At 40.9% G+C, this 23,605-nt stretch overlaps 1 protein-coding gene across 1 annotated transcript in view; it reads left to right on the top strand.

Annotated features, from left to right (window-relative positions):
• Window positions 1-23,605, top strand: part of RNGTT (RNA guanylyltransferase and 5'-phosphatase) — a 400,898-nt gene that overhangs the window by 290,166 nt on the left and 87,127 nt on the right. The window contains exon 13 of the mRNA XM_040350086.1: window positions 11,970-12,070. Within this exon, the coding sequence (XP_040206020.1) occupies window positions 11,970-12,070 (101 nt within the window). The remainder of the gene's footprint in view (window positions 1-11,969; window positions 12,071-23,605) is intronic.

Here is a 23,605-nt window from a genome sequence, read left to right as displayed (position 1 = left end):
ATCCCAGGTGATCCAGTGAATTGGAATCTCGGGGGCGCTACCTAGTCCGTAATCGCTGTCTATAGGGCACCAAGTGCGCACATCGCTTCAGGTCAGGTGCAGGATCATCGCCATTATCAGTTTCCGGATCAGCGTCAGTGTCAGATGACAAATCTCCCCACGACTCACTATCGCTCTGTTCTGCGAGCAACTCTGTGTCGCTGCCGCTCAACTGATCCAAAAGCGCCTTTGTAGGAAAGTGGCGCTTTTTGATGCCATTTTCAAAAGATTTTTTTATGGGCAAAAAATTACAGGCAAGGGGCACTGTAAAGGCACTGTGTCAGATTGTAAGGTGATACAGTGTAATCCTCTCAGATTACAATGTATCACAAACACAGGTTGTGTTTGTGTTCACATTTGAATTTCCCTCCCAGTTCCGCCCCCATGCACCATTGCTGCTGCAGGGAACGGAACCAGGAAGTCAGCAGACCGGACGGAGCGGCGGTGATCTCGCTGGCGATCACAGCAATGGGAGATCGCTGGATCGCCAGGAGAAGGTAAGGAACGCCGCTGCAGACTCTGCACAGCTACCCCGAGCGTGACTCATTCATTCTCAAAATAAGATTTAGCTCAATAGTCCAGTTGGCTACACTGGGAATAAACGTGGACAACCATTGTCTGGGAATAAATATTGTACTGGCAGAAAGGGAAAAACAGAGTGAGTAGTCCTTTCTTGGCTTTCTTAATGGAGGCGAGGTTGATGGATGACAACTTCTGGGGTTGCATGGCAGGTCGTACTGGTAATTGTCATGTACGGATCGAAGATAGACTGACAAAAGTGTTAGATATGCTTGAAAGAGCACTAAATGTGAAGCTTGGTTCCCTCAGCTTCTCCACATCTTCAGCATGTACTAGGCACTCTACTTTTTATGCAATGGTACAACAAAGAAGGGATCCTGTAACTTTTCCTGCACATTTTAGAGCTTAGGAGGAATGATTTTTCTTAGTTGTCTTTTGAGAGAGAGTGATCCAGTTCACAATCTTATTCTTTTGTGTAAAATGAACGCTGTGTGAAAGCATGGGTTAACAAAATGTGGTAGAGAATGGAAATTAGATGCAAATCCTCAACTGGAGTTAGGTTCATGGAAGATATCCCCAGTGTGTTAAGATGTGCATGGAAATGGACACGAGTCAGAACCTTCCTGAGCATGAAGGGATAACCATAGCATTTTTTTAAAGCTTTTAAGCACCAGCATCAACCTTAAGGGGACTAGTGCAGTTCCCTGTCTCTGTATTCATGCAGGAAGAAACCTTTATAAAGTATGACATCTGCTAACTTTATTTTCTTACTTTGGGCATCAGGTATGAAATCAATTTAACAGCAATGCTTCTATGCCATGAATTGGTTCAATATTTCCATTATATTTTCACGTCACTCTGTCTGACATTCTGACAGAGACCTCTTTATACAGAGGAGCCACTATTCTCTCCAACCATGAAGTATATCTTTCTTATTGTATTATGACACGACTCTAACTAGTAGACCTAGATTGCTGCATTCTATAATGAGTCTTGTTTTGCTTCAAAAGCAGGTGAACATGGATCCTATATTGTTGTAGTGGTTTTGTTCCTCTTGCTTTATAACCTTGTATGAAATCCAAGCAGAATGGCACTATTTTGTCAGTACTTTTTTCTTACTGGGGTATATAGGTTATTTGGCACTATATCATCATAGCATATGTACTTTTCAGTTTTTTTATGTTTGTTGCTTTTTGTGTAAAAGGACCAGAAAACCTAAAACAGTTTACTTTATCTTGATTCCTTAAAGTGGATGTAAACCCACTCTCATCCTTTCGAAACTACTGCCATAGTGCTGATCTGTAAGGATATAGATGCCTCCTGGATGTATCCTTACCTGTCAAATATCTCCCTTCTGTCTGTTATAAGAACTGAAAAACTGCAGATTCTGTGGGTGGATCTGTTGTCTGGAGCTCTGTGGGTGGAGTCGTGATGTTAATAGACTCCCCGCTTTCCTCTACACTCCCCTTGTCAACATGCATTTTTTCCTATGTATTCATTACACTAAATTCTGCTATGATCACTAACATCCAGTCAAAATCCAGAAAAGTAACCACATGACTTCAGAAAAGTGGGGGTGGGAATTAAAAAATAATGCCTGTCTCCAGGCTAGTGCATGAGATATGTAAATAACCTGTCACTCACAGCAAGGGGGCGGAACGGACTAAGGTTTTTCTCTGCAAGTCCATTTTATTTCACTGAACAATAAGAGGGGTGCTCAGAGCTGGATTAACTCTGCATGGCAAGACTGGGCACAGATAGGAAATCTTATACTGTACATTGTGATAAAAAAAAAAAAAGATTTTTTGGGTTTACATACACTTTAACAAAATAGATGTTTACCTAAAATCTGATTTGTTCATTATTTTTAGTCTAACTAAAGCTGCCTGTAAAGAGGATGGTAAGGATCGCAGTAAGATCCAACCATCTAGATATCTTTTGTGGCAGCTTTCATCATAAATGGGAATCTTCTGCTTTGTCGTGCATTCTTGTTTTTATCAAAATGAAGCGTGTAACTCTGTCTTGTGTGATAAAATAATGTTCACATAAATGTTTTCTAACATCTCTGATCATTATTTTCCACAAGTATTGTTGACTTTCAATTTTTGAAAGGTCACATTGGACATCATTGTCATCTGATGCAGCCAACAGCCAGTTTCTATCTTGTCAGGGATTTTAACGTGACACTCTAGTTTGAGGGACGTTTAACCCCCTTCCTTCCCTTTCTCTCTGTGATGGGTTCCCCACAGTTTTTTAAAATCAAAAAGTTGGATACACACCTTTTTTCCAAGGGTCTCCTGGCCATTCCATTGTCCCCTCCACAACGCATCCCTTACCCACGGCCAGCTCCATCCATCCATCCATCCCCCACCCACGGCCAGCACCATCCATCCATCCCCCTCCACAACACATCCCCCACCCACGGCCAGCTCCATCCATCCCCCTTCACAACACATCCCCCACCCATGGCCAGCTCCATCTATCCCCCTCCACAACGCATCCCCCACCCATGGCCAGCTGCATCCATCCCCCTCCACAACGCATCCCCCACCCATGGCCTGCTCCATCCATCCATCCACCTCCACAACGCATCCCCCACCCATGGCCAGCTCCATCCATCCCCCTCCACAACGCATCCCCCACCCATGGACAGCTCCAATCATCCCCCCTCCACAATGCATCCCACGCCCAGCACCATCCATCCATCCCCCTCCACAACGCATCCCCCACCCATGGCCAGCTCCATCCTCCCCCACCTACGGCCAGCACCATCCATCCATCCCCCTCTACAACGAAATTCCCACCCACGCATAGCACTATCCATCCCCCCCTCCACAATGCATCCCAATCCAAAAATCTGCATCATATATCGGCCGCAAAAATCAGCATCATATATCGGCCATCGGCCGCCCCCCGATTTCTTAATAGCGGCATTGGCCAGAGAAAAACCCATATCGGTCGACCTCTACTTAGGGGTCCTTTCTTCTTTCTAGGGCAGTGGTACACAATCCTTACTGTTTAAACAGTATGCTGCTTGCATAATGTGTGCCGTAGCACCGAGTTCAGGTCCGTGTGACAACATACCTCCAGGGGGTAGTTCCGTAACGGCCTACACTTACAGGAAGTGTATGAAAAAGGGGATGGGGACAGGGGACGAGGGACAGTGGCTAGGGCTGGTCCTCTAAGGATCCCCTCCCCCCAAAAAGGGGGCGTTTATAGGACTATCTTTATAGGACTTTATAGAACCATGGATCTCTCTCCATGGTTCCTACATGCGGACCACAGTTCTGAGACTTTCTACCCCTTGGAGGGGGGACTCCCATAGGTACATTTCCTCCAGGCTATTAGGAGCCCTTTTTGTATGTCCATTCCAATTATCCATACTAACCTACTATCATTGCATTCATAGACTTCCCCTTCCTGGGCAGTCCCTTGCAATGATGGACCCTATATTATCCACCTGTACTTATTACTTTATCCTGGTCATGATTACCTTGAGATGCCCACACCCTCCATCTGTCTCACTGTCCCCGCATTTTAGTGAACCTACATATGGTTTGGCATTCATACCACCATCTTTTAACTATTTGAGTTTTCCGCAATATCCCCCTTGTCCGTCGCGGGGGGGTTACCCCACCTGGGTTGCCTGATACCACACCCCACCACCTAACTATGGATTGGTTCTCTTGAGAAAGCGGTTTCACCGTGAAACTAGTCGAGGCATAGACCAGTCTATATGTTTGCAACAACAGAATTGCCCGGGGGTGCTCCCTGAGGTCCTGTTTTTTCAATTTTATCATGTATTCTTTGTTCAACAATTGTATGTAATAAAATATATTTTTATTTTATATGTATGTTATTTTTTACCCAGTACCGAGATAGTCCTATAAACGCCCCCTTTTTGGGGGGAGGGGATCCTTAGAGGACCAGCCCTAGCCACTGTCCCTCGTCCCCTGTCCCCATCCCCTTTTTCATATATTAATCTGGATGATGGTACACTTTTATTATCAACTACTTTATTTATCTGAGGCCATACTCAACATTTTTTACTTACAGGAAGTGGGTTGAATTATACTGGTTCTCATTTAACCCAGAAGTCTTGCTACATCAAGTGCTGGAAACGAATAAGGGGAGTAGTGCAGCAAAAGCAACTTATTTTTTATTCTTATATTGCATGGGCCACAGTTAATTTTATAAACTAGACTTTTGCTTTATATATGGCTCGCAGCCAATACACATGTTTCTTTGTGATTACTTGGCTGCAAATCATTTGTATGTTTTCAAATAGGCCCAATCTTTAATTGAATTCATCCTGAAGTCATTACTTTACATATACATTATGTTGTAGTGATTTGTATGTAAGTGCATTTTCACTTTTTTTCTCACTACTTTTCTTTTTTAAGTTTTGGATAGAGACGGTAGGGGATAAAGAACGAAAAAGAGTTTTGGCCTTTTAGTCATATATATGTAAAATTTTAGCCATATACTTTTATAGTACAATACTTATTTGTGCAATTTACAGCCCACTACTGTTGCAAAATGTATTTGGTTGCATTGTGAAATGTCTCTAATCTACTTATGGGATTCTACCTTAACATATTGCATTCAATTGACAGTTGGTATTATAGGTTGGACAACCATTTTGTGCCCTTACTTAAAGAGCAGAAAAAATGACGGGTGAGAAGAACCAACCATATGTAATATATAAAGTGCCCACAGCCCCAAAAAAATATTGCAAAAGAATGTGTATCATTTATTGCTTTTCCTAGCCCCTTTGTTTTCCTTTTCTTTTTCTATTCTTTTGCATTTTATTCTTTTGCATGACAGAGAGAGCAATCCTCCCAAAAGTAACATTTTGGTCATATGTTAACTACTTTAGTACCAAAGTTTTTTTGTTTTGGTGATGTCTCAGTTCTGCACAATATATTTATAGTCTTCTTTTGTAGTGTACCCCAACATATTATACTTTTTTTTTTTTTTTCTTAGGACAGATACAGCTTTAATTTGGTAGTATATTTTGGTGTGGAAAAATGCTGTAAATTAAAGTGGAACAGCACCTTTACGCTTTAAAGCCTCCCCCCCCTCTTTATGAAATGGCACTTTTTTGGGGGGGTGGGTACAAGGTTTTTGGCAGGTACCTGCTTCCACTTTTGCTTGGATTACCTAGACGGAAATATAGGGGGCTCTGGGGTTTATAGCTGATGGTAAAACATTTTGTTTTCTGAGAATAAGTGCTACCCTGGGACCTGGAAACCAGAGATTTTGTGGAACCTTAGCTAGGGTCAAGCCTCTATTCTTAGGTTCACATCTTACCTGATAGACCTCATTATTAGTCTCTGCCTTTATATTAAGGCTGCATTTACACCTGAGCGTAGGTCGTTCGGTCGTTTTTTCCGGCGTTTTGTCGCGCGTATTCATGCTTATTTGCGCGTTTGCATACATCGTCGTCCAAAGTTTTTGTACTTTGACGTTTTTTATTTTAGCCAATAGGAAAAATTATCATCTTTTCATCACTTGTTGCTATGTTGGAAGATTTTTTTATCTTCTGCCTGGGTGAAATGTTCTATTGATTAAAGCGTCAAAACGCCCGTAGAAAACGCTCGTTGTCGCGCTAGTCGCTTGAATCAAGCGTTTCCATTACTTTCTATGGGAAATTCGCGCGACAAAAAAGGGTCCGGAACTTGTTTGAGCTTCAGGCGTTCGGCGTCGGGCGTTTTGGAGTGGACATGTTAGTTAGTGGCTTGGGCGAGTAGCTGTTTTGTTTTATGTTCTTACTGTACAATGCTCTTCTTCTGAATTAAAGCTGTGCTTGTTTGCTGCCTTCCCGAATAAAAGTGCAGGACAAAACTGCTTTGACCGTTCATGGGTGTCCATGTCTAGTGCAAGTTTACCACTGCCAGTCCACTTTACAATGGTTAAACTTCAGTTTTGAGTTTCTAATATTTTAGTTAAAAAAAAAAAAAAAACTATACATTAAAGTGGAGTTCCACCCAAAAATGGAACTTCCACTTTTTGGAATCCTCCCCGCCTTGAGTGTGTCACATTTGGCACCTTTTCAGGGGGGATGAGGGAGCAGATACCTCTGTAATGCAGGTATTTACTCCCACTTCCTGACATAGATCACCACAGTGATCGTGGTGACCTACGCCACTTCCTGCGCCTACACTGTCCTCCTTCGCTGTCGTCTGGGAAACGCACAGGTCCCAAAAGACAGCATGGACCAGTGAGGACGTGCAGCTTGACTCGCGCATGCGCAGTAGGGAACCAGGAAGTGAAGCTGCAAGTATGGCGGTGGGGGCCCCCGAGAGCCGAGCAGCTGATCAGCTTCGGCTGCTGACATCGCGGGCACCCTGGACAGGTAAGTGTCCATATATTAATAGTCAGCAGCTGCAGTATTTGTAGCTGCTGGCTTTTAATATTTTTTTTTTTTAGGGGGACCTCGGCTTTAAGACAGCTTTTTTGTGCAATGCATGTGAATTGCCAAGTAATAAAAAGATAAATACCGGTACTGTACATCATAATTTCCATTCATATATGTTGCTTATTTGTATGTAATGTCACAATTTTTTTGTTTCTTATATTCTGCTAACATTTTTATTTTGGCCCTGTGAAAGACTGTATTATAAAATGTGCACTCAAAATTCCTGTGCATGTACCATGTTAATTCTAATATCTGGTAATCTAGCAGAAGATCATCTGTATTAGGATGCAAAATGCAGCATCTGCTCCTGTTAATGTGGGAAATATGTACTGCCTTACAGAGCTTTGTTTTTTTTATTATTATTATTATTCTGCAGAATGATTGCTAAGAGACAGCAACCATATGCTTCATTTTTTTATTTTTTTTGGCGCCTGTTAAGCATTGCACCCGCAATCTCAGGTTCTGCAGATTGTCAGTGTATCTGTCTGCTTTTATCTCATATGGGCAGATAGTTACACAATGACAGGAAGACTCTGTGAATTAAGAGCATTCATTGACACCCAAGTAGTTAATGGAGAACTGCAATCTGGCAGCTGCAAAAGGCTGTCGGTACTTGTAGTTCATTCATTTACACATATTTTTGGTGTAACATGCTCTTATTCACCTACCTCCTACTGCCACACTCGCTCTGTGACAATGGGTGGGAAACCTTCTCCCTGTACCTGTTGTCACAAACTGGAAGCCACTCAGCCAAGTCTTTCATTCACAGTTTCCTGTGAATGAATGAACTATAGGTAACATCTTGTGCCTCGGCAGATGGCTTGTAGTACTTGGTAAACTGTGAGTGTGCTGATGAGCGCTCTCATAGTTTGTTGATTCCTCCCACAGCTCAGTAGTCTGCCCATATGGGAGGTACAATTGCAGTTGCAATACTTCACAGGCCACGGTGTTAAATTCTAAATGCACATGTTTTCACCTGCAAAAATATGTGCATTTATACTTTTATTTTTTGAAAGGTGTACTTATCCTTTAAGACCTGCCATGAACCACATCTATTGTGTAATGCAGGGTTAGTCAACATATAGAATGCATGATTTTTGTACACAATTATTTCATTTCCTTTAGATCAATGGACATGGAGCTTAAATTTGCCTTCTAAAATAAATTTCAATTCAAATGCGTACAGTTTCTTATTTACTTACCAAAAAAATAGAATACAATCTAAAGGAAAGAAAAAAAATGTGTACACAAATCACTACATATAGACAATGTGAAGGGATTAGATTTGCTGCCAATTATAATTGCTAGATAGATTCATCCTTTTTATTTTATTTTTTTATTTTTTTTGTGCTGTTGAACATTGACCCTTGGACTGAAAGTGAAGAAAATGATAAATGTTTTTAAATGTTTTTTTACAAATAAGTGAAAAGTGTGGCATGCATTTGTATCCAGCCCCCCTTAGTCGATGCTTTGTAAAATCACCTTTCATGGCAATTGCAGCTGCAAGTCTTTTTGGGTATGTCTCTACCAGCTTTACACATCTAGAGTGAATGTTTTGCCCATTCATCTTTGAAAAATGGCTCAAGCGTCTGTGAACATCAATTTTCAAGTCTTGCCACAGGTTCTCAATTGGATTTAGGCCTGGACTTTGATTGGGCCACTCTAACACATTGAATATGCTTTGACCTAAACCATTCCATTGTAGCTCTGGCTGTATGTTTAAGGTTGTTATCCTGCTGGAAGGTGAACCTCTGCCCTATTGTCAAGTCTTTTGCAGATTTGAACATATTTTCTTCTCAGATTTCCCTTTATTTGGCTCCATCCATCTTCCCATCAACTCTGACTAGCTTCGCTTTCCCTGCTGAAGAAAACCATACCACATGATGCTGCCACCACCATGTTTCACAGTGGGGATGCTGTGTTCAGGGTGATGTGCAGTGTTAGTTTTCTGCCATACATAGCGTTTTGCTTTAAGCCCAAAAAGTTTAATTTTTGTCTCATCTGACCAGAGTACCTTCTTCCACATGTTTGCTGTGTCCCCCACATGGCTTCTTGCAAACGGGACATCTTATGGCTCTCTTTTTAACAATGAAGTTCTTGCGCCACTCTTCCATAAAGGCCAGATTTGTAGAGGGCCCTGCTAATAGTTGTCCTGTGGACAGATTCTTCCACCTGAACTGTGGATCTCTGCAGCTCCTTCAGAGTTACCATGGGCCTCTTGGCTGCTTCTCTGATTAATGCTCTTCTTGCCCAGCTTTTCAGTTTTGCTGGACATCCATGGCTTGGTAGGTTTGCAGTTGTGCCATACTTTCTCTCTATTTTCGGATGGTGGATTAAACAGTGCTCCGTCGGATGTTCAAAGCTTGGGATATTTTTTTATAACCTATCCCTGCTTTAAACTTCTCCACAACTTTATCCCTGACCTGTCTGGTGTGTTCCTTGGCCTTCATGGTGCTGTTTGTTCACGAAGGTTCTCTAACAAACCTCTGAGGGCTTCACAGAACAGCTGTATTCATACTGATATTAAATTACACACTGGTGGACTTTATTTACAAGTTAGGTGAATTCTGAAGGCAATTGATTTCACCAGATTTTAGTTAGGGGTATCAGAGTAAAGGGGGCTGAATAAAAACATCACACCACACTTTTCACATATTTATTTGTAAAAAAAAAAAATGAAAACCATCTATCATATTCCTTCCACTTCACTTTGTTTTGGTCTATCACACAAAATCCTAAAAAAAGAAAAAACATTTTGGTTGTAACGTGACAAAATGTGGAAAACTTCAAGGAGTGTGAATACTTTTTCAAGGCACCGTATAACCCTGTCCAGGATCTTACTGCTCTGGTGCATTTTTTCACCTTTGTTTCTGAGCCCTCTGGTCCAAGGGTCGAGGGGCCTGATTGTAGCCTTTTTGAAGGCAGCACCATGTACTTAGATTCACCAGCTAGATTTACACAATGCTTCTGACCTGTAAGGCCAGAACCTCCCTGGCGTGGCTAGTTTTCAACCCAATACTGGAATCAAGAACGCCCCCCTCCCCAAACACTCAAACATGATGAGCTCTCATGATGGATGCCAGCCTGTGAAGCTGGGGAGAAGTCTTGAATTCCCCTTTGGTACAGAGGACTTGGAACCAAGTGTGATTCAGTTGTCTCTTTAACACTGGACTTTCCAGCTGCGAGGTCACCTACCAAGAATCCAGTCGGAAAATGCCATGCATACGGCCTACATGTTTGGGTGATTCTGTAATATCAGTTTCAGCTGATCTATGCCCCCTCTACAGCTTTTCCCTGGACTACAATGTGCAGAATCAAGATTGAGGGCAATTCCAATCATTTTAATTACACCAAATTGGCCTAGGAGGACAAGGTTATTCAGACATACTCATAAACCGCATAGTGCACAATAGTATTAAAAACATCATAGAAATGCCTGAATATGATACAAATAATCGCATAACACCTTCTACAAGTATACTTGGCAATAAGTTGGAGGTGTGTGAGATGTTTGATCATCCAGGGGTCAACACATTTTTCTAACTGCGTAGCTTCCTCAAGACCCATTCATTGGATATTATCTTAGTATCACACAGCGGGGCATGAAATCCATCATAACATCTGTCAGGCAAACACAGGGGCTAAAGCTCCTTCATAAACAACAAAGATATAGGCAGAAACAAGTAAAAGAGGGCCTCTTTAATGAGTTGTTTATGGCATAGAATCAAAACTCTGAATTGAATGCAGCTGTATGAACATAAAAACACCAGGGTGAGCTATATACCAAATGTGTTCCAAAACTATTAGTGCATAAGAACATATAACTTGTAAGTAACCCCCACAAGGTACTGGTCACTAGAAGTTTGTCACCAATTTTTAGATGTTTAAGAGTATCTGCATGTCCTCCAGCAGAGCACCGACGCACAAATGCAGCCAACCAGAAAAGATTTTCAACGGCAGGAACTGTGAGACTAGTCAGGCTCAAGGGAAAGATAAATGCAGCATATGTACAGAGACATCCTTAATGAAAACCTGCTCCAGAGCGCTCAGAACCTCAGACTGGGGCGAAGGTTCATCTTCCAACAGGACAACGACCCTAAGCACTCAGCCAAGATAACAAAGGAGTTGCCCAGACTTGAACCCGATTGAACATCTCTGGAGAGATCTGAAAATAGCTGTGCATTGACAGGTCCTACAAAGAAGAATGGGAGAAACTGCCATAAAATAGGTGTCAAGCTTGTAGTATCATACTCAAAAATACTTGAGGCTGAAATTGGTGCCAAAGGTGCATCAACAAAGTATTGAGCAAAGGCTGTGAATATTTATGTACATGTGATTTATTTCATTTTTTATTTTTAATAATTTTGCAAAGATTTTAAACAAACTTATTTCATGTTGTCGTCATGGACTATTGTTTGTAGAATTTTGAGAAAATAATGAATTTAATCCATTTTGGAAAAAAGGGCTGTAACATAACAAAATTATGCGCTGTGAATACTTTCCGGATGCACTGTAGATGGCTAGAACCTCAGTCAGATTTCTATTGCTGTCTCAATTGCAGACTTTGCCTCATTTCCTCTTTGTGAACCATTATCACAATAGTGAGAGGAGCTTTCTCTAATAAAGGCCTGGATAGCACTAAATTTGCCAAGTTTTAATACATCCTGAGGGGACAAAAAAAAATGGCTGAACATGCACCATAGATGGTTATATATTCATAAAAATATGGCATCACAGTTTGTATTTATTGAAATTATAGCTATTGTTTTGAGATCGTTTACCCAATTTTTATTTAATGGTTATTTATTTTTCATTAAATTCTCCTATAGTGTTGCATGTGCTTTAAATCTGGTGTGTTTCATACTGACTCCCAGAATTTAGCGCTTGTATTGTCATTGTAATAGACCAAGACACCTAGCAATCCAGTGTTAGCATCTTCTATTAGAAATGGCACTTCATTTTAATGGTATTCACCTTTTTTCTGTTCTAGAAATACAAAGCCGGTCGTTGTGATGACATTTTGAAATGGAAGCCTCCTAACATGAATTCAGTAGACTTTCTGCTTAAAATAACTCGAGTTGGAGGAGAAGGGTAAAATTTCCTTTTCTGATTGTAGCATTGTATGTTCCATTTAGTTCTTAAGTGCTATGACGTAAATGTATAGTAAGGTTAGACTGATAGGATGAATGAATTTGTCTCTACAAAACTTCTTGAGCTGTGTTGAGAGCTTGCATCTGTGGTATATGAGATATACAGTATACTATTACATACAATTAATGCATGTGAATTATATACTGTAACATACAATGTATGCATACGAACATTCCTTTTACACACGTTTTTTTTTTTATGTTTAAGTGTTAAAGCGGAGCATGCACACATCAACAAACTTTGCCAAACCATAAATCTACCACCATAATGGTGCAGCTTTATCTGGTGTTAATTACATGGGACATTGTTTTTACAGTCATCAACATTCCAGAGCTCATGTTTCTTTTGCTACTTTCAGTGATTTTACCTGTATAAGGAAGGTATCCTGTATAGCCAGTGTGACCCATTGTGTACACAGATATAGTGTTGGTCATCGTTCACTATATAATAGATACACAAACATTTACATAAATTAAAGTCAGGTGGTAGATAAATGCATTCATACACAGATTAAAGTCAGGTGGTAGATAAATGCATTCATACACAGATTAAAGTACAACTGAAGTCTAAGTGTCGATATGTAATATAATAATATATGCAACAGTTCACAAATGCTCTAGTCTAATGCATTTGATATCACTAATGTTCCTCACCTTCATATTTTTTCTTAAAATCACCATCTAAATTTGCATTCAGCACTCCTATATCCTGATCCTAATAGGGTGCTGTGGGCTTTGCAAGTGATCTGGGAAACTATATCTCCCAGCATCCATTAAGGCATTTCAGAAGTTTCAGTGGGATCGGCCCTGGGAAGTCCATTGACTGGGTCAAGAAAGGATGTGGCACGAGGAAGATGGCTGGCTATGCGTCACCGATGATTAAGATCATATAACTGTCAAAGTATTTGTAAATATTTGCAGTCAGTTTTATGATCCACATAACCTGGACCAACAAAATATTAAAGGATTTTGACCTCCCTGCATTCTTAACTGCAATTCACCATTATACACAATGGTCTCAGCCATAAGCCAGTCTGGTGACTAGATAATAAACAAAAACAACACAATGAGGAGTTCTTCTCTATGCTGTCCCCTCCTTTAACCACTTCAATACCAGGCACTCGCACCCCTTCCTGCCCAAGCCAATTTTCAGCTTTCAGCGCTGTCGCTGTTTAAATGACAATTGCACGGTCACGCTACCATGTACCCAAACAACATTTTTATCATTTTGTTCCCACAAGTAGAGCTTTCTTTTGGTGGTATTTGATCACCTCCGCGGTTTTTATTTTTTGCTAAACAAATAAAAAAAGACCGGAAATGAAAAAAAGTTAATAAAGTTCTACTTAAAGCAAATTTCCAAAGAGTTCATCAACTTTTTTTTACTTCTGTACAATATGATAGGTAGCATACAGACAGATAAGTGTTTATATTCCATAGTCATGTAGCTAAAGTGTTTTTAAAGCCTTAAAGCAGAACTCCTGAGATTTTCAAAGAATCCCCCATTAGTACACCCCCCAAACAAAGCACTAAACCGTTATTACATCTGTGAGATTTCTTACCGTTTAAAGAGGAGTTCCACCCAAATTTGGAACTTCCTCTTAACCCACTCCTCTCCCCCTTACATGCCACATTTGGCATGTAATTTTTTTGGGGGGGGGAGTGGGGGCTTCAGCACGAGTGGGACTTCCTGTCCCACTTCCTCCTTCCTGTAGGCGACTAAGCTTAGTCGCCTTCAGGAAGTGGCTGCTGTAGGCGATCGCCTAGGACACGTCACAGGTCCTAGGCGATCTCCTGGCCAATTACACGGCGCGGGGCCGCGCCGCTCGCGCATGCGCAGTGCCGCGCCGCTCGCGCATGCGCAGTGGGTGCCCGGCCGTGAAGCCGAAAGCTGTCACGGCCGGGTGCCCACACTGAAGATGAAGACGCCGGCCGGGGAGGGGGGGAGAGGAGCGGAGCCCCGGCCGGCGCGTCGCTGGAGCGCTGGAGAAGGTAAGTGCCTGTTTATTAAAAGCCAGCAGCTACACTTTTTGTTGCTGCTGACTTTTAATAAACACACAAATGGCTGGAACTCCCCTTTAAGAGAGATGATTGAATTTTCAGGAATTTAGCTTTGTAATTGTAAAAATACAGCCAGTGTTCTGACAAGGAGGAGGTGTTAGAACAGTGATTGCATCATATTCTTCCCCTCCCCCTCCCCCTCTCTCTCTCTCTCTCTCTCTCACTCTTTCTCTCTCTCTCTCTCTCTCTCTCTCTCTCTCTCTCTCTCTCTCTCTTATGTTCAGCCTACATTTCCAATGAATCTTTAGCGAGAATGTGGGAGGGTACACTAGGCTTTTAAATGTGAATTCGCCCACTTCAACATAAATCGCACCCCCTCATTCTGCAGCCAGCAAGCCATGCATAACACATGGTATGATAGGTTACAGCCTTATAAATGCAAAATATTTTAGTTTAAATGCTAATCAGTGCAACGTGTCAGGGACCACCAGTGCTGCATGCCACTTGTTAGGGACCACCATGTCAAGGACCACCAGTGTAGAGCGGGGATTATTCTCAGAAATCACGTGTATGTCTCAGCTGGGACCTCCCACTGTATTGTATATGAGAACACCGATCACTGATGTCCCACTGGTATTGTAATTGACAGCGCACTATTCCTATACAGGCGGGACATCAGCGATCTGTGTTCTCATATACAATACCTGACACAGTGGGAGATCCCTGCTGTGTCATACAAGTTATTTCTGATCATAATACCGCTCTGCACAAAGATAGCTGAAAGAGGCGGTGACAGAATGGTGGGCGTTGACTGGCAGGAGCGGATGAGGAGGGAGTAGAGAAAAGAACAACACCTCCTTCATTGGCGGCACAGACCATGGGCTTTGAGACCCCTTCTCCCCACTACATGTCTGCTTCCTCCCTGTTTGCTTTACAGAGAACTACAAAGGGGCATGTCAGACCGCTGGCTGAGGTTACTGGGGGGATAGCAGCCAGCTGTCTTGCAAATTAAATTTTTAAATCTGCGGGAATCTCCTGCAGTTAGTCATCTGTTTTGGATTCTACCTTACAATGTGTTTTATCTTTTGCAGCCAAATTGGGATATCAACCTGCTTTACTTTTTGTTCTCATTCGCATAGCATAACTTAAAATTAAAATTACATAATGCTTACATTTACTTGCCCTTTCAAAACTGTAAGAACTGTAATTTTCCTGCGCTGTGCATATGGAGGTAATGTTTATCATCATTTACCCTGCCTGTGCTGTGCTGGCAGATCTCATCAATTAAAGATCTAAAAGCTGGGCCTCTTCATTGTATGGTAGTGAGGGGAAATTCAGTGTGTGCCTCTGTCAGTGGGGACATATTGAGTTTCCTCTTATTTAAAATTGATAGTAGCTTGCAGTCTGCCCCCCTGTTCCAAAATTACAACCAGAATACACTTAATGTTTTATTTTTTTGTATATATTGACATGTAGTGGGGGTTTCTAAAAATAAAATACTGTGGTTGCATTAGTGTGCACACTCTCTTATAACTGGGGATGTAGCTGTGTTCAGAATTAATCAACATTCAAAATCATGTTAAGTGGGAGTCAGTACACACCTGCCATCATTTAAATTGCCTCTGATTAACCCCAAATAAAGGTCTGCTGTTCTAGTAAGTCTTTCCTGACATTCTCTTAGTTGCATCCTACAGCAAAAGCCATGGTCCACAGAGAGTTACCACAGCATCAGAGGGATCTCATTGTTAAAAGTTATCAGTAAGGAGAAGGGTACAAAAGAATTTCCAAGGAATTATACCATGGAGCACAGTCAAGGCAGTTATTGTCAAATGGAGAAAATATGGAACATTACCAAGAACTGGATGTCCCTCCAAAATTGATGAAAAGACGAGAAGAAAACTTGTCAGGGAGACTAAGAGGCCTACAGAAATATTGGCTGTGTGGTACATGCGACAACAATCTCCCATATTCTTCATATGTCTGGGCTATGGGGTAGAGTGGCAAGACCAAAGCCTTTTCTTACGAAGAAAAACATCTAAGCCTGGGTAAATTTTGCAAAAACACATCTAAAGTCTCCCAAAAGCATGTAGAAAATTGTGTTATGGTCCAATGAAATCAAGGTTGAACTTTTTGGCCATAATTCCAAAAGATACGTTTGGAACAAAAACACTGCACATCACCAAAAGAACGCTATGCCCACAGTGAAGCATGGTGGTGGTGGCGACATCATGCTTTGTGGCTGTTTTTCTTCAGCTGGACCAGGGGCCATGGTAGAGGGACTTATGAACAGTTCCAAATGCCAGTCAATATTGGCACAAAACCTTCTGGCTTCTGCTAGAAAGTTGAACAGGAAGAGGAACTTCATCTTTCAGCATTACAACGATCCAAAGCATACATCCAAATCAACAAATGCATGGCTTCACCAGAAGAAGATTAAAGTTTTGGAATGGCCCAGTTAAAGCCAAGACCTGAATCTGGAGATTTGCACAGGAGATTTTGGATAGAAGAGTGGGCAAATATTGTCAAGTCCGGATGTGCAATGCTGATAGACTCATACCCAAAAAGACTGAGTGATGTAAGTCAAAAGTATTAGTTTAAGGGTGTGCACACTTATGCAACCATATTACCGTATTTTCCGGGGTATAGGACGACCTTTTGCACTTAAAAATATCGCCCAAAAGTCGGGGGTCGTCTTATACGCCGGATGCAGAGTCAGTCAGACTGCGGGCGTAGATTATTCAAAAGCCGCGCCTCCTCCTCAGCCTGTTCCATAATAGGCGGAACACTCAGTTTCCCAGCAGAGCCTCTGTTCAGTGTTCCGACTATCACGGAGAACCTCTTTTGCTCGGCCTTGGACGAGAGGACCTCCGTGATAGGCGGAACACTGAACATACGCTCTGCTGGAAAACTGAGTGGTCCGCCTATCACGGAACAGGACGAGGAGGCGGCGCGGATTTTAAACAATGGACGCCCGAAGTCTGACTGACTCTGCATACAGGGATAAGATCTGGAGTTTGGCACAGTTAAGTATGCAATGGGCACAGTGAGGTGTGTCGGAAGGGGGTCGTCGTATATCCCAGAACCAACCGTTTAGCTGGAAAATTAGGGGGTCGTCTTGTACGCCGGCAAATACAGTATTATTTTTTTTTTAATTCCCTCCAACTAAAATATTTCCATTTGTTGTTCAACTTTATAGGTCACATTAAAGGTGGAAAAAGTTCTAGAATTATTTATCTTGGTCTTTTTTTTTTTACATCACAAACATGACATTCTAACATGGGTGTAGACTTTTTATATCCGCTGTGTGTGTGATTATGTATATATATGTATGTATGTATGTATGTGTATGTATATGTGTGTGTGTATATATATATATATATATATATATATATATATATATATATATATAATATTATTATTATTATTATTATAGACATCCTTTTCCCTTTGTCTCGGCTGCATAAGAGCTGGGAGAAGAGACGTAGCAGGACCCAGAGCTTCCCAGTGAAAGGCTGTGTGGGGGGGACAGGGGGGACGTGTCAGGTCAAGTCTGATCATTGGAGGAGAGAGCAGGCTGAGTTCCCAGCACAGCTAGAGAACGAACCACCCTGTATTCTCCTGCTTGGTGTGGTCAGTTTTTATTAGGAAAGCAGAGGGACTGGCAGGAACTCCAGGGATTTCACTCAAAGGAAGTAATACAAAGAGAACAGGATACTTTTTGATAAAAGTACACGATACAGCAGGCACACATCAGGAATCTGAAATGTTGGGGTAACAAACGCTTTAAAATGTTGCCTGTAGGTGCACTGTACAACCTATTTTTTTTTTTTTTACTCTTGCATATAATATGCCATTTTTTTTTTAATAGTTTCTAGTATAATTTTTTTTAAAGAAGTCTTGCATACAGATTTGCAAAAAAATAGTGGCATTCCAGAAAATCTGCCTTGTTGAACATAAAGATACTTATTTTGTGTTGACCAGAGCAAGCCAGCCATTATTCCTTGGCTGTAATTTATATTTATTACTTATTTAATGATGTGAATTTAATCTGCATTACATTGTACTATCGGGTATGCTGATGAACCCATCAGACACACACTTGACAAAATAAATAAGCAGTGCCCATGGCTGGTTACTTGGTAATTATTTAGCTGCCTTTAGCTTGGGTTATGTTTTGGCTAGATGTTAAGCTCTTTTTTTTCCTGCACTGTGGTTTTGTTCAGTTCACTCCTTTTCTTACTGTTATCTATTGGGACTGCTGCAGAACAATTGGGCTGACAAATTTGGCTGTCCTAGCCTAATTTTAGATAGTTAGCATGATAGATGTAGCACATCGTTTAAGAAGTGTAACCACATTTATTTACAGAGTCTGAATTAGCAATTGTTGGTAAAAGTTACAAGGATGCCGACAATAATGTTGCTTATCTCATAGTAGAGCAAACATGCCAAATTAGTGTCCTAAAGTATGTTTAAACAAATCAGTCACAGACTGATTTGAATGGAAAGCACTACCAGTCAGTCTAGCTCACATTTCAAGTCCTTTCAAATTTATACTATAACAGTACGTTTTATTACCGTATTTATCGGCGTATAACGCGCAACTTTTTTTCCCCTTAAAATCAGGGGAAAATCGTGGGTGCGTGTTATACGCCGAACGGCTGCCTCGGAGGGAACGAGTGCCGCAGAAATAAACAGAGCCGAGTGTACTGTGTTCTCTGCTTCGTTTGCAGTCACGCCCAGTCCCGCCAGATGGACACACTTTTGGGCGAGGCTGCAGAATGGACACACTTTTGGGCAAGGCTGCAGATGGACACTGATCATTCTGCAATGATGGGCAAGGCTGCAGATGGACACTGATAAGGCTGCATTGATGGGCATTTGAAATGTAATTTTTTTTCCTTAAACTTCCTTACTAATCTTGGGGTGCGTGTTATACGCCGATAAATACGGTACTTTGATAGGGTAACATGTTATAAGATTTATTTTATTTTGCACACCTATATAAGCCAGTTGCTTTGACACTGAATAAAGTGAAGGCTCCCTCATGTACCTTTTTATTAGGCTGTAGAAAATGTACAGATTATTTTTTTTTTGCATAGGTCTGTATGCTCTACCAGTGTTCACAATAGTACCGGCATATACCGAAGTACAGTACAGCCGTGCATAACCATTCATGTCTGAGAAGCTGTATGCTGCACTTGGGCCAACTGTGTTCAAGGCCTAAAAATTATACTTAATCTACAGTACCACACTATTTATAAACAAGTTGTGCGAATATACTCATTTGCACAAAATGCGCCAATAACACCCTTGCAAATATATTATTTATGTGAGTAGGGTTGTTATCTGTTATTTAAATTTGCTTTCATAGGCGAATGTAACCTTAGCAGGCGATTGTAACATATTGTCAAATTGTGTTTGTTCCAGTAGAATGTTTAAGTACATTTGATTTGATAGGGTAAAGTTAATCACACAACATTTCTCGGGGAAATCCATACTATAATAAGAATTCTACATGTATAGTATAGTTTTTCTATGATGAATGCTGTTGAGTTTAAATGTATTAATTCAGTATGACACATTAGTTAAACACAATCTGAAATCTTTTCTCAGGATCAGCATAATTATAAAGATGGACTGCACACCAAAAGTTTATTGTCTTTGCCTGTCTCCGAAATGTAACATTTTTTGTAAATGTAAACTGCGCTGACAAACTAACACACAAAGTGGCCATTGACAGGACTTTGTATTAGTCTACAGCAGCCTTGCTCAATCTTTTCAACACTGAGGAACCTCTGAAAGAACTTTCTGGTCTTGGAACCCCTACTAAAAATGACTATATTGACAACCTATGATACATTAATGTGATGGCCACTGGGAATGGACATTAGGAAGAATTACCCCCATAAAGAGAGCCCTTGAAGCTTAATGGTGTCAGTGGGAACTTTTCTTGGAGACACAATTGCTCACTGCTCAAGGAACCGTGTGGAACTCTGGTTGAGAAAACCTGGTTTACAGTAAAAGTTTATTTGACACATGTAAAATGTACCTACCAGTTGCAGCCAAACAGGAGGAGGATGTGTCCACCACTTGGTTTGTCTGGTTTTCGGCAATGCAAGATCAACCTCCTCCTTTTTAAAGATTGATTTTGTCCTCCACAATGCAAGCTAGTAGCCTGGCCTTGAAAGGGAGAACAATGACCTTGTGTTGGCAGTGTCATGCCAAGCAAGGCAACATTTACATGCACTGCAACAGAGACTAGACACAGTTTGCAGAATTCCTTTCCAATTATAATATGTAGGTTACCTGAACAAATCTTTCTAGTTCCATAAATACATTGTCAAATTCTAATATAACCTAGATTTTACTGAAAAACAAATGGGCTGTTGGTTTAGTAGAGTTGAGTTTCTAATATAGCATCACCGTAAGGGTAGCTTTTAGTTGATGTTCCTGTTGGTAATTAAGCAAGTCTCTACTGGTTACAAATTTATTTTATGAAAACAGACGGAAATAACATATGTGTGCCACAAATCTGTATCAGTTTTTAGTCCTTGCTTGCTTGATCTGCGCATACATTTTTTAGGGAATTACGCACCTGGACAAGGTCCTTTAGCCCCCAAGGTGAAAAAGCCAAAGTACCTCTCCTACCATGAGCTGTGAAACTACTTCAGCAGCATATATTTCAGGTCTTGGCCTGCTCCTACTGAAGCACACAGGCAGCCAACTTCTCTTCTCCCTCTTTCAGTCCAGCCCTGAAGATATTGTGGGAGCACTTGGAAAAGTTAAAGGGGTTGTAAGCCCTCAAGGTTTTTCACCTAATACATTCTATGCATTAAGATGAAGAACACCCTGTGCTGCAGCAGTCCCTAAGAGCCCCCTTTTACTTACCTGTAACTGGTCTTTCCAGCGACAGAGACGAGCACAGCAACTCCAGCCGGTGTCTCTGGGTCCTCATTGGATAGATTGATAGCAGCGCAGCCATTGGCTCCTGCTGCTGTCAATCAAATCAAATGAAGTGGGAGCCGAGGTGGGGCCAAGTCCTGCTGTCTGTGTCAATAGACGCAGCAGCAGGACACGGGAGCATGCCTGCAAAAGTGCCCCAAAGGGAGAGCGGCTCTCCAACAGGAAAGAGGACGAGCCAGGAGTGCCGCTGAGGGACCCCAGAAGAGGAGTCTCGGGGCCACTCTATACAAAACCAACTGCACAGAGGAGGTATGTATAACATGTTCATTTTTAGAGACTTTACATATCCTTTAAGCCAGTGTGCATGGATCTTGAATGTCATCTGTCATCTCATCAACTGCCACATTTATTGGGTGACCAGTATGGTTCCTATAGAAGTACCATCATTTCCTCACTCTGCTTGTAGACTACCCTTATTATTCCTATTTTGCCAGTTTACTTTTAGCTGCAATAAATTATTCTCTTGTTTGTTAAATGAAACCTGCTATAGCCAGAGCAGTCTTTTATTTGTTTTAAGTATTATTATTTCACTGGAAGGAAATCTTCAACTGTCCAAAAACATACTTTTTTTTTCTGTTATACTGTTGTTAAATAAAGTAGTACTAAAAACGTTTAGCAGTTTGAACAAGCCCAAAGGTGTTATTCAGTGTGTTTTATTAATATTTTTGAACCAGTGCATTGGTAGTGCTGTATTTTCTTTTACCTGATGGCAATAAGTTATACAAGAGGGGGACTAATACATTTTCCGATGATACAGCGCTTATAATAAGAATTGTATCTCCAGGCATGTAAACCTCTCTGAGGGAACTATTCACTTTACACAAAAAGTGTAAACCTGCTTTACCTCCATGCATTTGACGTTTTACATTTGTTTTTCAGATAAAACAATTCTGCAAGTGCATTAATGTGTGACGGTAGATAATAGCGGAAAGATGTTTTCATGCAAAAGTTATTTCAGGCAATCATTATAGATAGAAGAGACTACTTCATTCCCAGGCATTGGCATATATTAAAAAAGCAAACAAATGGAAAAGCTCTTAATAGGATCTTGAGCCTTCTGAAATTTAATATGTTGTCACTGCTAGACTGCTATGAAGGCATTACAGCTGAATGCTGCATCTGCATCCTGCTGCTTACTTGCCAACAGTTATGGGTTTGCAATGCAATTGCCATCTGAAGACTTGAATATGTTTGTTTCAAATTAACAGTTCTGAGGAAATCTAAATAATAAAAAAAAAGGAATTTGTTTATATGGTGTTTTTGCCCAGAACTGCCAACTTGTAGCGCAGATGTAACCTTATTTGTAAAACCATTTATGCATTATCAGTGGAAGATTTAGATGGTGGCTTTTATAGCATAATAAATGCTAAAGACCTGCCTGGAAGGTCCATTAAAGTTAGTGGTGATGCAGGTACCTCAGCTTTACTTCATTTTCTAGCCAACCGAACACATTGACTTCTGTGATGTTAGATTTGTAGTGTATCCTAGCAAGATGACAATGTTGCTTGTATTTTCATTTTCAGAAGCATGCCATTTAGTAGGCAGTCCATACCAATCTACAAATTTAACACTGAGATATATGGGGGTATTTTAGCCTGCTTTCAAGGTAGTTCATTTTTCCATCCACATTTCTGTTGTGCTCCAGTCCAGTCCTACTTAGTCTGCTCTCTAGTGATGCTGGAACATTCTTTTTTCACTAACAGAGAGAGCCTGATTAAAAAAATAAAATAAATGACAATCGCACAATTGGTAGGCTGCTCTAATCTTGCCTGTTAAAGCTTAAGGCCTGGTTCACACAAGTGCGATTTTCTGATGCAACTTGAGTCCCACAAAATCACATGACAATGGAAATATTGTTTTTTGTGGTGCCTATTAATATCAAGGCAGAACAGCTGTGATGTGATTTTGGGGAAGGGTCCTTTGCTACCTTGGTGTAACGCAGTGCAATTTGTGGCTCATCTACGTGAATAGAAACGTGTCTTTATGCAATTTTAGTTATTTTTTTACTAAAATATTGTCCTTGTGAGGATAGTGGTAGTAGTAGTCCTAAAATCATGTAAAAAAGGCAGACCAGTTAAATTGCATCAAAATCGCACTGACATAGCATCAACATCGCAAACCACTCACACAGCACAATTACATTTCCAATTGCATGCAAAACTGATCACACTAGTGTGAACCGGGCCAAAATTTGATTAGTTCAGAGAAGTTTACAGACATTGACAGCACATGCTTGAGGAAGTACACTTCAACAGAATCTATGTGCGCTTTTCCTGGAGGATATCACAATACAGTAAAACCTTAGATTGCAAGCATAATTTGTTCCGGAAACATGCTTGTAATCCAAAGCACTTGTATATCAAAGCAAATTTTCCCATAAGAAATAAAACGCAAATGATTTCTTCCGCAACCAATTTATTCAGAAGTCCTTCAGTCTGTAGTCCATATAAAAAGATTGTAGCAATGTAATAAGTTGTGTAACCATAAAATGTCCATCCACAAATGGCACCCTTCC

Source organism: Rana temporaria, chromosome 4, assembly GCF_905171775.1.
Source record: "Rana temporaria chromosome 4, aRanTem1.1, whole genome shotgun sequence".
Lineage (NCBI taxonomy): Eukaryota > Metazoa > Chordata > Amphibia > Anura > Ranidae > Rana > Rana temporaria.
Note: the sequence above shows the minus strand (reverse complement) of the source record. Positions and strands in the feature narration are given on the sequence as shown.